The sequence below is a fragment of the Ciconia boyciana genome, chromosome 8 (genome assembly GCF_034638445.1).
Source record: "Ciconia boyciana chromosome 8, ASM3463844v1, whole genome shotgun sequence".
Taxonomy (NCBI): Eukaryota; Metazoa; Chordata; class Aves; order Ciconiiformes; family Ciconiidae; genus Ciconia; species Ciconia boyciana.
This window is the reverse complement of record NC_132941.1, coordinates 23,205,847-23,220,210: the sequence shown is the minus strand read 5'-3', so window position 1 is coordinate 23,220,210 and position 14,364 is coordinate 23,205,847. Positions and strand designations below refer to the sequence as shown.

General features: G+C 38.1%; 1 protein-coding gene across 5 annotated transcripts in view; it reads left to right on the top strand.

Annotated features, from left to right (window-relative positions):
- Positions 1 to 14,364, top strand: part of NEO1 (neogenin 1) — a 213,248-nt gene that overhangs the window by 82,581 nt on the left and 116,303 nt on the right. For all 5 annotated transcript variants that reach the window (XM_072870677.1, XM_072870678.1, XM_072870679.1 and 2 more), the window contains exons 3-4: positions 4,461 to 4,736; positions 8,653 to 8,806. In XM_072870677.1, coding sequence (XP_072726778.1) covers positions 4,461 to 4,736; positions 8,653 to 8,806 — 430 coding nt within the window. The remainder of the gene's footprint in view (positions 1 to 4,460; positions 4,737 to 8,652; positions 8,807 to 14,364) is intronic.

Below are 14,364 nucleotides of genomic sequence, written 5' to 3'. Positions count from 1 at the left end.
GACTCCCTTTCAGGCTGGTGAAGGGTCTTGGCTTAATATGCAGGTCTCTTAATAAAGATTTTGAATGAATTGTGAATTCAGGGGCTAGTACATTCTTCTTGAATAATAACTAATGTAGAATGCATGTCCAAAAAGGCAAGGGGTTGTCATAGACCAGTTAGTCTGATCCCAACACTGTGCCTTTTTTAAAGGGATTTTGAAGGCGAAGGTAATTAAGACAGAGGAAAATGGAAAGAAGGCTAAACTGTAACATGACTTTAGTCCACAGTTTGCATCTGAGTTCCTTGATGAAGCAATTGATGTCTTAGAGCACTATAATACTATGGGCATGCTGCAACACAGCCTTTGATACGCTGTCCCATTAAAAATTATTAAAGGTCAAAATGATAGAAATTTAAATGAGAATATTGAGATTGCTAAGAATCTGAGGTAGTTATGACAATGTAATGGGTTATATTGAGAGGGATATTTTCAGAATGGGAAGATGCCTCAGACTAGAGTTTAGAAAGATTACTTTTAACATCCTCATCAGTCATTTTGCTATAAGAACAAAATATATACCTACACAACTAGCAAGTGTGACAAATTTGGGATTCCTTGTTACTCCTGCTGTGGCCTCGATGGTCTTATAGGGAGAATTAAATGATGCTGTGGGCTGAATAATGGTGAAACTAATTAGCACAGTGTGCAAAGTCATGCAGATACAGCAATATTCTTGGTATTGTACTAAGTTGGGACAGAGGGACTGGTGATTTTACGAGTGAAAAGAAGGCTCATTGGTGGATTATAGGATTGATTGTAACCCACAGTGTGCAGAGAGCTAATGTGATTGTTAAATCTTTTGGGAAGATCTTTTCAATAGATACAGAGAAGCAATTTTGTTATGTTTATGTGAATGTCTGTGATCTTAAATTGCAATAGGCATTTAAATTTGTCTGTTGTCTCTTTGTCGTTCTGCCAGTGGTACATGGTGGGAGAGTAAGAGGTATTAGATATCAGTTGAAGAAAAAGAGGTTCTGACCACATTTAAGGCGGAAGTTCTTCACTGTGAAGACAGTCTGGTGGTAGAACAGGTTGCCCAAGAGGTTGTGTGGTCCCCATCCACGGGGATTTTCAAGATCTGACTGAACAAATCTCTGAGTAACCTGCTCTGACCTCATGGCTGACTCTGCTCTGACTAGGTCCCTTCCTACCAAGTGGTTCTGCGATTCTGAGTCTTTAAAGATGGATAGGATGGTTAGGGGAATGAGGAAAAGAAACTAAAAATTGCACCTTCATTAACTAAGCAGAAGGAAAGTTGAAAGAAGCTATGTGTTTTATTCATATGAATACCTTAGAGGGAGGGAGTAATGGATAAATATCAAAGTTGTAAAAGAATTAATACCAAAACAAGGTCAAGATCAAAGGACTAGAAGTTGGTTGTAAATACCCTGCAAGGGGAAACTTAGAAACTTTCTTCTCAGAGGAATGAAGTTGTGGAAGGAGCCTCCAGATAGAACTCCAAGAGGGGGGAAATTATGTAATGGTTGAAGATGGATCCATACAAGGTTATGGAAGGACTTACTTGACAAAACAGAAGTGAGCTGTATGCTACAAATGTAATGTGTTGGAAGTCAGTTCAGCTAGTCTGAAGGATTGGGAAGGTCTCTGGTTTTGTACCCTCTCCCCAATTATATACCTGTTTTACGTTGAGTTTGTCTTCCTTCTATAGCATCAGAGGTTAGCCAGAACTAGAGAGCAGGTATGCTGCTGCTTCTCGTTGCATTAGTATTTTTGATCTCTCACATGGTGGCACATGATAGTTTGTGGATTTTGGTCTTTTACTGTACGTTTTATGTTTAATATAGGATGTAAAGATGGTGTTTTGTGGGTTTGCTCAAATAAATCTTATGTGGTTGGCTTTGATTGCAGAGCACCGGAGTTGGTGCCGTTGTCCTGGTTCAGACTTATTTTTCTGTGGGACAAATATATATAAAAGTTTTATGAAAAGTATATGTTAAAATTTGTACTTAAGTGGGTGCTAATAATGGACAATTCTACAGTCCAAGTAAAGAAGTTTTTCATTCAAGTGAGAAAAGCCTGAACATGTGACATCAGATGTTGCTTCTTGCTGCTTCTCCAAAGGTTTCTAAAAAAAAAAATTGAGAGCAAAGATCAGACAGTTGAAAAGACAAACAAAGAAAAAACCTGTGGGATTTTCCTGAAAGTAAATAGGGATTCAAGCTGGAAATGATAGAAAGTACCATTTAACTAACTGCTTCGCAGCAGGCTCCATTCTCATGCTTGAAGTATTGTACTGGGATGGTTTAATTTGTGCAACCCAGAGTCCCACTTTCCATCTTTTATATTGAAGGCACAAAGTGTACTGGCTTTAAAGAAAAAATCATAATGTGTACTTGAAGCTGTGTGCTATTGAGAGGGAAAGGTAAGATGTCAAGAGTACTGACAAGCTGTTTCTATGACAATATTAGTTTTAAGTGCAAGCATAAAAAAAGAGTGAAAATTTTACTTGGAGACTGTTACTGCAGTGAGCAAGCTGTGCTGTGCCCTGTGTCAGTGTTGACTGCACAACCACCTCTGTGCAAGCTGCAAAAGGGAGAGCTAATGATATAGCTAACCACCATGGAAAATGGAGAGTGGGGAGGCTTTTCTTTTTCCTGTCCCATGCTTTGTCCATTTTTCTTCCCCCATACTGTATTCTATGGCCTTTATTGAACCATTTGCTTACACCAATAATGGTGGACAGGGTATTTCTGTTGGAAGATCTGATACTTCCCTGTTATGGGAAGTTGTTGTGCAAAATACTTGTGGTGGGTTGACCTTGGCTGGCTGCTGGCTGCCCACCCAGCTGCTCTCCCATTCTGCTCCTTAACAGGACGGAGGAGGAGAAAAGAAAATGAAAAAGTTTGTGGGTCAAGACAGGGAGATCGCTCACCAGTTATTGCAACAGGCAAAACAACCTTGACTTGGGAAAAAATAATTTAATTTCTTGTCAATTAAAATAAAGTTTAGTGGTAGGAAAACAAAGACAAAAACTAAAACACCTCCCCCTACCCTCTTCCTGTTCCCCAGGCTCAACTTCACGCCTTCATTCCCAGTTCTTCTGCCTCCTGCTCCACCCTGGTCTCCCCATGGCAGCACCCGGAGCTGCCTTTCCTCTTCTCCTCCTCCTGCTCTGACCTGGGTGTTGCAGGGCTGTTTCTCACACTTCCCTCATGCAGCAGTTTCCTGTTTCTTAGATATGCTTTCACAGAGGTGCCACCAGCTTTGCTGGCTGGCTCAGCTGTGGCATCTGTGGGGCCACTGTGGAAATGGCTGGAACCAACCCCAACTGTGTCCAGCACGTGGAGTCCCCAGCCTCTTCTCACAGAGGCCACCCTGGCAGTTCCCCCACTGCCAACACTGGGACATGGCCGCCCAAAACAAATGTCAAGCCATTCAGTGGACTTTGGGTATTTCTGGAGAACATTTTTACTCAGAAGGTGACACATTCGTTGTGCAGCACTGCTGGGTCAGTGTGGCAGCGGTACCTTTGTGGTATGCTGTGGAGAAACTCACTTCTCAGGTACACTAACATGAGAAAGAGAAATATTTGTCTATGAATAAATGCAATTTTTACCTTATGGTGCTATATGTAAGGCTTTTTGTAGCTGAGGGATGTCGCGTTTCCATTGCATTTCAGTGAGATTTGGTCCTTTAACAGCCTCAGGCTCTTTTTCATGGTCTAGTTAAATTACTGTGAAGCTAAACCTTTACTTAGACATGGCTGGTGACAAAGTCGTAGAAAATACTTTTCAGCTTTTTTGTCTTAAGTTCTTAACTGCTATACTTCCAATTTTAAGATAAGAAATCTTCTGAGTTGACAGGAAAAAAACCCTCATTATAAGTCATCCTGTAGGTGGTAAATTAAGATGGTGTGTAGACTGTAAACTTGGGAGTGGAAGGCATACAAGAAGCCTTCTCCTGTCCTTGTTACTATTTCCTGAGTGGGTACTAGAAAGCATCTGTGTTCCACTGCAAGTGAATTGGTGGCTCTTACAGAGTATGGTTCAACCTGCATTTATTTGGATGTACCAGGCAGACACGATGTTGATTTTTGCCACTTCTGTGCTTATATACACCTTAAGGATAGCAGCAACACTGGAGAAGTGAGCAGAGGTTACCTGCATGTCTCCTCCCATTTCTGAGGACTCCAAAGACTTCTGTTTTGCTGTCAACATTTGCTTGTTTCTAAAACTACTTTTGTTTTTAAACCAGTACTTTTATTATTGGTTTTATTTGCCCTTCCAGCTGTGCTTAGCATTGTGCTATCAAGTGTTACGATTTTAAGAGTTGGATAGAGCAGCTTAATTCGTTTAAACTAGCTTCATGAATCTTGACTTGGACTTCAAAGCTTATGTGTCATCTTCAGAATACCTCTCATTTTTTATTTTTCTAACTTTTCTATTTTGTATTTTCAGGCCTTCCCAGGTTCACCAGTCAGCCAGAATCATCATCTGTCTATAAAGGAAACAGTGCAATCCTTAACTGTGAAGTCAATGTTGACCTTGCACCATTTGTGAGGTGGGAGCAGGATCGTCAGCCAGTCTTTCTAGATGATCGTGTATTTAAATTACCAAGTGGAGCTCTTGTTATTAGCAATGCTACTGATATGGATGGAGGACTCTATCGCTGCGTCATTGAAAGTGGTGGGACCCCCAAATACAGTGACGAAGCAGAGCTCAAAATTCTTCCAGGTATTAATCTGTTGTTCTTTTAAAAAAATTAAGAATTAAAACATTAGTCAAATGATAGGGGAAAAAACTTAACGAGAATACTTACAAAGGGGAACATGTAAGAATCTGCTCTGTTGCATTTTTGTATATTTTTAATAGGAACTAAGTGTAAAGTGTGTTGTGGAAGCTTGTGATTGGGGTGGTGTTCCCCCCTTCCCCCCCCCCCCCCCCCCCGTGTAGCTTAAAATTAGCGCAGGCACTTAAGCTAAAGATTTTGGCCCTTGGGAAGACTAACCTATATCTTGCGGTTGGGAAACAGAAAAGTAAAATCAGTTATCAGTGTCTGAGCTCTATGCAATGGTTGGAGATAGGCCGGAGACATGCACGTACCTTTTTGCAGTATTTAATGGTTTAGCTTTTAAGGGCTTTTTGGGAAAGACTTCTTTTAAAAGAAGTCACTAGTAATACACTTCCACTGTGACATGTTACGAAGAGGGAATTGACTGTGTATAAACATTTTGGGATTTCCAACTTTTTCAGGCTTGAATCCCATGTTTAAAATACTGTTGAAGTTTCCAAAAGTAATTGGTGCTTAGTCCCTTGCTCTTGGGATGCTTAAGCTGAGGCACTTTTAATTGTCCCAGTATTTAGGAAGTTCTGATTCTTTAAACATTGGACCTTTTTGGGAAGTCTCCAGACCCTAAAAATGGGGGATGACTTATTATTTTGAAAGGTTTGGCTATGCCTATTGTGCTGAAATGTTTAGATTTTTTTATAAGAACAAAAGTCCAGTCTTGATGTAAACTGTTTCTACATTTAGTGTGTTCTGTTTCAAATGATGCTATTGCACAGAGCTGTGTGTCATCAGATGTTCTAATGCACAGTTTTGAAAATTGACCAAGAATAAGACAGGAATGTGAATTGCACTTTCCCAAACTAGGGAAATATGGGCTGTGTTTTGTATGGGTTTTCTTAATTGTTTCCAGAACTTCATGCTGTCTCTTCTGAATTAGTCTTCATGTTGGAATTCTGATTCAATTTTTACTGCTTGAGAACTGCCAGAGAGGGTTCCTAAATATTTCCATCTTCGGAGGTTTTCAGGGCTAGGCTGGGCAATATCATGGTTGGCCTGACCTAGTGTTGACAACAGGTGGACTTCAAGCAGGTGGTTGCACTAGGCATCTTCAGAGGTCCCTTTCAATAAATACTTCTGTTTTTCAGGACTATGTCACTTTTCTATTTAAAATGCTAAAATGTACTTTAAAATACCCCACATTTACAATTGCAACCTTCCTCTTTTAAAATTGAGGTGTTTGCTAGGCTTTGGAAATCAATCATGCTTAAAGTAAGAATTTGTTTCATTAAATTCTTTAGACTTTCTGAAAAGAAAGGCTTATCAGTTCTTCAACTAGAGATACAGGTTTTGAAGAGGAACACTTTTGGAAAAGATGCTTAATTATTTTAGTTTGTTTTGCCTTCATGTTTCTGTAGCCCCTCAATGAATGCTTAAGATTTGTCTGATTTTTGGCAATTGAAGATTTCCTGATTAACTTCCATATTGTGTTGATCTTTTGAATCCATTTGGCTCCAGATATAGTTTATTTGGTTTTGTAATGTTTTGCTGAAGGTGATTAAAGATAACTCTATTAGGGAATACAAATAATGCTGTTTCCTTGCTTGATCATGAATCTGAAAGTGTTGATAGCGAAGTTTTGTGAAATCCCTCCCAGCAGGCATTTTTCTTTTTTCAAGTGGGATTAAACTGTTGCACAGAAAGCTCTCTTAATCTTGAGTGGCCCCATAATTGATTGTTTGGTCTGAGATGTATTTGAAAGAAGGATTTGAATTAATCTGTTCTTCATTCATTTTATTCCATTTTTAAATTGTTATCTGCTGTGTGCCTGAGAGTGACCCCACTGCTCTGTTTCTAAATCTTTGAAATACACCCAACACGCACTTACGTCACACAGATTTGCATCCACGGATAGTGTTCTACTTTTTCTGATAGTGAGCTTCCTTAGAGCGTTCAGTCTGCCTTTCATCTGCCACTGAGCAAGCAGGAAGATACATTTTGGAGCTCTGCTACTTGATACCAGATGCTTTCAAATATGGAATGGAAGGGGGAAAAATCACTTAATTTTTGAATCCAGTTTCCACTAGCCTGAGAACTGAACTCCTTTTTGTGAGCTTGGAGCATTAATGAGTTCTGTCTCCAGTGAATCATACCGACTCCTCTCCCTAGTGTAGTGATTGCTTGCTGGCAATCTGTTATATAAATTTTTTGCAACTTGGCTTGCTCCATATGCCACTCCAGGTCACTCTCACTGTGTTACCCGCCTGTTCACACATGGTCTTATTTATGGAGCAAGCAGACTAGTTTAACAGGGAACGTGGGCAGAGCCACTGTGATAGTTTGTGTGTGGGCCTGAGGCAGATGGTGTGATCCAGGGTTGCTCTAAGTTTGGCTCCCTCTGCCTGAGACAATTCTGAAACATGATTTCCATTGGGCCTGGTTCTCTCAAATACCCTGGCAACCTCATCATGTTATACCTCGGAGCACGTGCGTGCCCTTAGCATAGTGCTGTAAATGCTCGGTGGTTATTTTTAGCACTTTGAGCTGAAGAACCCCCAAACCAACAACTTTCAGAAGCTTCTGCAAGTATTGCGTAGGTCCCAGGTGAGACAGGTGCCAAATACTGTGCGTGATAGGCACAGAATGGGCTTCACTGAGCAAACGTAGTGTAGGTACAGAATAGTCTGCCCCCGTTGAGGGGGACAAAAATAGCTTGTCCAATTCTGGAGCTTGCTTGTCATCAAACTTGTAAGTGTACATCTGAATATTGAGAATACAGCAATTAATGCAGCTTAAACACCGTTTTTTTTGAGCAGTTGTCAGAAAGAGTTATGATAACTAACACAGCAGAAGTGCTGTAGCCCTATGTAGGAACTCATTTATTCTAATTATGGTGCAAGGCACATGCTGAAGTTACTGCAGAGACAAAGAGTACAAACTGCATCTTCTGTCCAGGTGCTACTGAGGCCCCTTGATGAATTGGTTATGGTTCTAGTTAAAATTGATTTTGGAACCTTTTTCCTAAGATTACATTTTGAAGAGTCATAGATATTTTTAGGGAAGTAGAAAAATAGCCTCTTGTTCTGAATATTTATTTGTGGTAGTTCAGTTCAGAGTAGATTGCTGGGCAGACTTTATCGGTGGGTATGTTTTCAAGTCTCTCAGTCAAAGTGGCCTTTTCTGTAGTAAAAACTGAGTAAATAGGCATGTTACTTGTGCTTGTTCTTGGGGGGGAGGGGGATGGGAGGAGGAGGAGGAGAAACAAACCCCTCTCCAGCCCAATTAAAAGCAAAACCAAAACTAATTCAGAGGATTCACCACTTCCATGAGGATGGAAAACCACGGTGGACTTTTTTTTTTTTTTTAGTATAGATCTTGTGTTACTTCAGCGTGCAAGTTTTCTAGTTATTTTATTTCACTTAGGGTTGACTCTGTACTGCAGTAATCTCATTTTCTAGTGTGTAAAAGCACTTTCTCAGGCAGCTTCCTGATGAAGTCAGGTGATTGCCCAAGGTTGGCTGGACAAAGTCAAACCTATACTTTTCTTTACTAAATCTCTACTAGCTGGTGCAAGTTCCAGATTCAGGGCTCTAGCTTTTAGCTGAAATTGTTTCCCAGGGAATTAGAGGAGTCATTATCCCAGCAGTGGCAAATCAGTTTGCATGTCTGGAGGAAATGGTAAAGAGCTGTTCACGTGGGAGGCTGGGAGAGTGTTTTACAGAAAACCGTTTATGTAGGTAAGATGATAATTCAATCCTGTGAAGATGCAGGAAAGAAATCAGATTTTTAATTTGTTCTTTTTAATACGATCACCTTCTGATTCTGCATCTGGTAACAACTTTGTCATTTACAAAATATTTGCAGATCCGGAGGTGCCACAGAAATTGATGTTTGTGAGGCAGCCCTCTTCACTGACTAAAGTTAGTGGGCAAAGTGCAGTTTTTCCATGTGTTGCCGTAGGATTTCCAACTCCATATATCAGGTGGACAAGAAATGAAGAAGAGCTTATCACAGAAGGGTGAGTAATGGCTAACATATATATTTTTATATAACAGTAGGAATCCAGCCAGAGTTATGATTCTAGATGAGAGCACAATTTGCTTTCTACTTAATTTTAAACCAGGAGAACAGAAGCTAGTTTTCAAATGCTGGAGGGCTTCTAGACTGAATGTTCTGACAGGCAAGGTAGTTCATGAGACTAGTGGAACAATCTCGTAGTTTTTTTTTTTTTTTTGCAGACACCTGAAACCAAGAAATGTTATTTGAAGCAGGACAATTATTAAAAATATATTACTTTTGCTACTGGAGTAAAAGAAGCAATTAAGGGAATAAGGACACTGCAGAAAAGCTAAGACTTCTTCATGTTGGCATATTATGTGCGTGAAGCCTGGCACTCACATGACTCTTTCTGCTATGAAGATGTCCAGTATGCATCTAAATATTCCATAAGAATTTTAAGAAGTGTTTAAAGCAGAATTTCATAATTTCTTATTAAAACAGAGTATTAAAATGTTAGGCATGATTAAAAAAAATTGTGGACTTTCAGGAACGCATTAAGTGAAAACTACTCTATTATATATTGTCATTGCTGGTGTATTCATTCAAAATAATGTGGTGGAAAATATGTATAAAAAAGCAGAACAAATCTTGTCAAGAAAAGCTATCTTTTTGTTCATCTAATGAACATACTTACTAGAACGAGGAAATTGCAGATACTTGAATGTTCTCAACATCCCTCAGTCAATGGTGAGATTAATGTAGAAACAAGTTAATCGTGAAACAATGAGGGGTAAAGTTATATGGTAGCATGGCTGATACTGAAAGCAGCTAAAGGAATATGCAAGTCTTTCTACAGTACCAATGATAGTAATATGCCTCTTTTGTGTCAACTCTTAAATTAAATCCAGGGGCTTGTAATTTGTACTGTCTTTATCTGGAAAATGCAAGCTTCTGTGGGTAGTGGCTAACAGTTCCAGTACCACTGAGAAATTGTGTTGATGTCGATCTGCTGGCAAATGATTTAGATTCATTTTTTGTAAATGTAAGAAATCATTCATGTATGAAGGATGGTACAGACTCATTAAAATTGCACAATCAAGTGTGATGAAATGTCAGAATAAATGTGCCTGGTAAGATCTTAATTTGTTTTTCTTGCATGTAAAATGATGTCATGTCATATCTCTCTAAATTTTTGCTGCCCCCCTGCCCCATCCTTCTCTAGGTTATGTCACATTCAGTGTGCAAGGAGATTAAAGCTCACTCACTGAAGAGCTCTCCTTTTTATTTTCTTCTCGTTTTTTGATATAGAGCCCAAATTGTCAAATCCTGCTCTGAATATAGTGCTGTTAATTCCCTTATGAGCTTTTCTGTGCAGTTTGTTATGATAACTTCTGAGGGCTTCACAATTTTTTTTTTTTCCCAAAATTCAGAGTGAGAAATTTTATCGGAGAGCTGATGCATAACATCAGTAAACATATTTGATATTTATATACACACAATTTGAACCATGTATGACCTGATTTTTCAGAATATTTAGCATTAGTTTTTAGCATTATGTCCCTTTGTTACAAGAATGGATTCCAGCTGACTTTTGCTGCAAGTACCAATCCTTCTGTGAACTGTGTGTCAAGTTGTCAGTATGGGCAGTCGGAATAGTGCTTCCTCTGTGCTGTCACCAGCTCTTTGCTTGAAGCCACTTTTTCTTGAGCATCTTTCCATCATCGTATGGATATTCTGTGGTGAGGCAGGAGCCACAAGGCTGTCAGTTTTCCCAAACACAGTTTTACTAAACATTTCTTTATTCCTGCAACAAATGAGCTATGCAAGTTCTCTGCCAAGCCCAAAGAAAACCTCTCGCCAAACTGAAAGCTGCAGGTGCCTGTATGTTCTTGGAATTCGCTGGTTGTCACATCCTCTGGAGGTGTATTCACTAAGGAGGATAAAGTTGGAAAGACAAAGAAATATTCCTCTTCATTTGAAATAAAGGTTTTCTTTTGCTCAAAGATAAAAACAAAAAGGAGTAAATAAGGGGTTTGAACAATGAAAATTGTGTTTCTTTTGACTTACTGTTACTTACAGAACTTTTCTGGTCTGGCTGAAGATGGGTGAGTAAAGTTGACTTGCTTTGCTGATCAAATTGATTTTTTTTTTTTCTTGTTACAACACTTAGCTTTTCTTTCTTACAGAGAAATGTGTACTCCTTATAGAGTTTACTTTTAAGATAGGTAAAGGAGAAAATTTGATTCCCTCCCCCCTCCCTGCAGGAGTAAGCTTCCTTCAGCATTTGTTAGTGATCAAACTGTGCCAAAACCCTTAAGTCTGCTACTTGTGACTGTGGCTTAAGAGAGGAGAGTTTCAAACAGCGCACAACAAAATGTTCTTAAACTCCATTTACCTCGACAGCTGTCATATTATTCTTTTGAACAGAATAACTGGAAAACCTCTAGAACTAAAAAATGAGATTCTTTGTTGGAGTAAAGCCTGCAGTTAGACTGCTGCAAAATACGTACCTTACTTAGGTTGTTATGCATGGTCTGTTAATTTAATTACAAATTAAATCACATTTAATTTGTATTAAAATCCCCTTTTGATATAAAAGTAAGACTTTTCTTATTAGCATGGCTTTTCTTTATCCCAAGAAAAAACCTGATCCTTTTCATCTGGACAGGTTTTAATGTACCTTCTGCCTGGGAAAAGCTCTTAAATCATGGGTTTTGTCTATACACACAGTCTACAGACATTAACATATGTATATGTATGTATACACACATATATATACAGATATATTGATACACGTCTGTGTGTGTGTATGTATGGGGTTAGGAAACAAAACTCTGATAGCATGGTTGGGTATTTTTACCCCTTGTTAAATGGTTTAGGCACACAACCTTCTTTTTACTCTTGTCGTTTTAACTGTGGCAATTAATCTAATACAGAATTAAATGTTTTCCTTTCAAGCTGTGTTGCTAAGGAGAATATGTATAGGAGCCTTATTTATAGGGAAAATAGATTATTTTTAAGGATTGGAGTGGTGGGTTTTTGGAATTAAATATTTGTTGTAAGACCTGAAAAAAGGGAAGGTGTTTAATTTTGATGGAGTATTTGTCAAAGACTGCAATAAGATTTATGCTAATGGATAAATATGAGTAAACTTTAATGATGGCAGTCTTGGCACTTGTTCAAACAAGCAGCCTGTAATGCAATATATTGTGAAATGTTTGCTCTGATAAAATATTTTCCAAACTAATTTGACTGAAAGAGAAGGAAGCTTTGAGGGTTGAGTGAGAAACTGGTGAAGTTAATGCAATGCTAAAAGTTTCCATTGTAGTAAAACTGTTACAACTTCACAGAATCCTTTCAGAACTTGTTAACTTAAAGATTTTTAAAGAAATATAAGTGATAGTTAGACTGCTGACTTTTTGGTTACTCATAAAGTAGTCCATCAAAGACTATGAAATACTCAGGTTCCACCCAGGACTTGGGGAAGTCTCAGTCCTCAGAAGCTGAAGAGGAAGAGACTATTTGGAAGAAGCATATCTGTATGCTTGCACCATCCATATGCCCTTCTCTAGGCATTGCTGTCTGGCTTTGGTCTGCTCCTTTGAGGCCTTTCTTACTGTATTCACAATTTCAGAGATAAAAAAAATCACAAAGTTGAAAATTCGACCTGATAACCTGTCACTGGAGAAAACATATGATTTGTGATGAAAACTTTTCATTGAATTGGCTTACTAGTCCAGCTCAATCTTCATGATATGTAATAAATTTCTCAAAACTACATTGTTGGAAAAGAAAGGAAAAAGCTAAACACTGTTCTAGGTTGAGAGTTATGGTGCTGGTGCTTGTAGTTCCAAACTAGAGCTTCAAAATATGAAGCGAGCTTCTAGACTCAGACTAAAGCAGAAGAAATAAACCCATTGTATGTATAGGTGTTTGTATAATTTTGTGATATAGGGTGTACTGCTCATAGTGCTTTAGTTTAGGATTGGCACTATGAATGCACACCCACCTCATCATACATGTGGTTCAGCAATGTGAATATGCATTCTACTTTGTCAGCTGGATTTCCTCCATAAACTCAGAATAATTAATATCTCTGCCACAAATGTAGAAAATACTGAGAGAAATGGAAGGCAGTAGGAAAAGCCACTGAAGTATAAAACTATTTGAATAAATCTTATGTCCTTTACAGAAAACTTCCTGAAGTAAAATCTGCCTTATTGTCCATATTACCTGATATAAAAGGCTATAATGGAAATGTTATATACAGGTTGAATAGTTTTTCAGATTTTGCTAACTTTGAGCCTTTAATTTTTTTTTTTTAATGTCGTGTCTGGCTAGGGATCCTGCTGTGTGAGGGTCTGTTTGTAAGCAAATGCAGGAGTAATTTTGTGCTTTTGATGATTCAGAAGTTGAAAAGCGAAGTTTCAGGTGAGGTGGCTGCCAAGAGGGATTTTCAGAGCTTGGGAGACAGGCACCGAGTTTTAAATGTTTGGAAGATGATGTTCTGCTTTGAAACGTTTCCAGTGTGTGGATCGGTGTGTGCTCAAACAGCATATATTGTGTAACTCAATTTATATTTGCACATTTATATGGAAGAAAATACAAATGCATGTGCTGCAAGAAATTCTTTAAAAAGTTACAGTAAATGAGATGGTTAATCTGAAAATAAACAGTTGAAAGGACCCTGAAAAATAACATTATATTTTAATAAGCCTATTGAAGTACAGCTTACTCTTCAGTGTTATTGAGCTGTTCAATTTAGCAAAATTTTATTTCACTGAAAAATGCCTACAGAAAACTACAACATGATTGTATGGTTAATCATTTTCTAAAGTGAGGAGGCTACAAAGCTGAGGTTGCATGTATGGCATTAATTTTATGCTGTTGCTGTATGCGTTCAAATGAAGTCTTTAATTGTACTATCACATGTATTCTTAACGCAGGGTTTTTTCCTTAATACTTCACACAAATGTGTGATATTTTTAATTACTATATATTATTGTTTGCCAGGCACTCTGAGTGATTTGTATTAAGTGAATTACACTTGCTCAACTCAGTAAAGGTTAAACATAGCAGAGTAATTATGGAGATTTTTCTGGTAGTAGATTCCACAAAATAATCTAATTTACTGTCTAATTTTATCTGCTGTACTTTACCAAGACTGCAAATAGATTATAAGATGTTTTGGGAATAGTAATTTAAAAGAAGGAAAAAAGCCAAAACCTCAGGGTATAACTGGCTGTTTTAATACAGTAAATTAGTAAAGGCTCACTATATTTTGTGATAACGAACATAAAAAAAGCATGCGAGTTAGGTATCCAAAGTAGCTCAAGTAATTGTATGTTATGAGTGTGTAACTGAGGGCTGTATGGAATGCATATAAAAGGCTTGAATTTGATTTTGCTGTTAGCTGACATTTGAATGATCAATCTTTGTTGTTTTTAATGACACTTTAAATTATGTTATCACTCTTATATTAAGCTGATTCTTTGTCTCCAGTGTCTGAAATCTGATTGCTTCACTCTTTTGTGGAAATGCTTCATTGTCCTTACAAAATTAAGATGTTTTTACTTT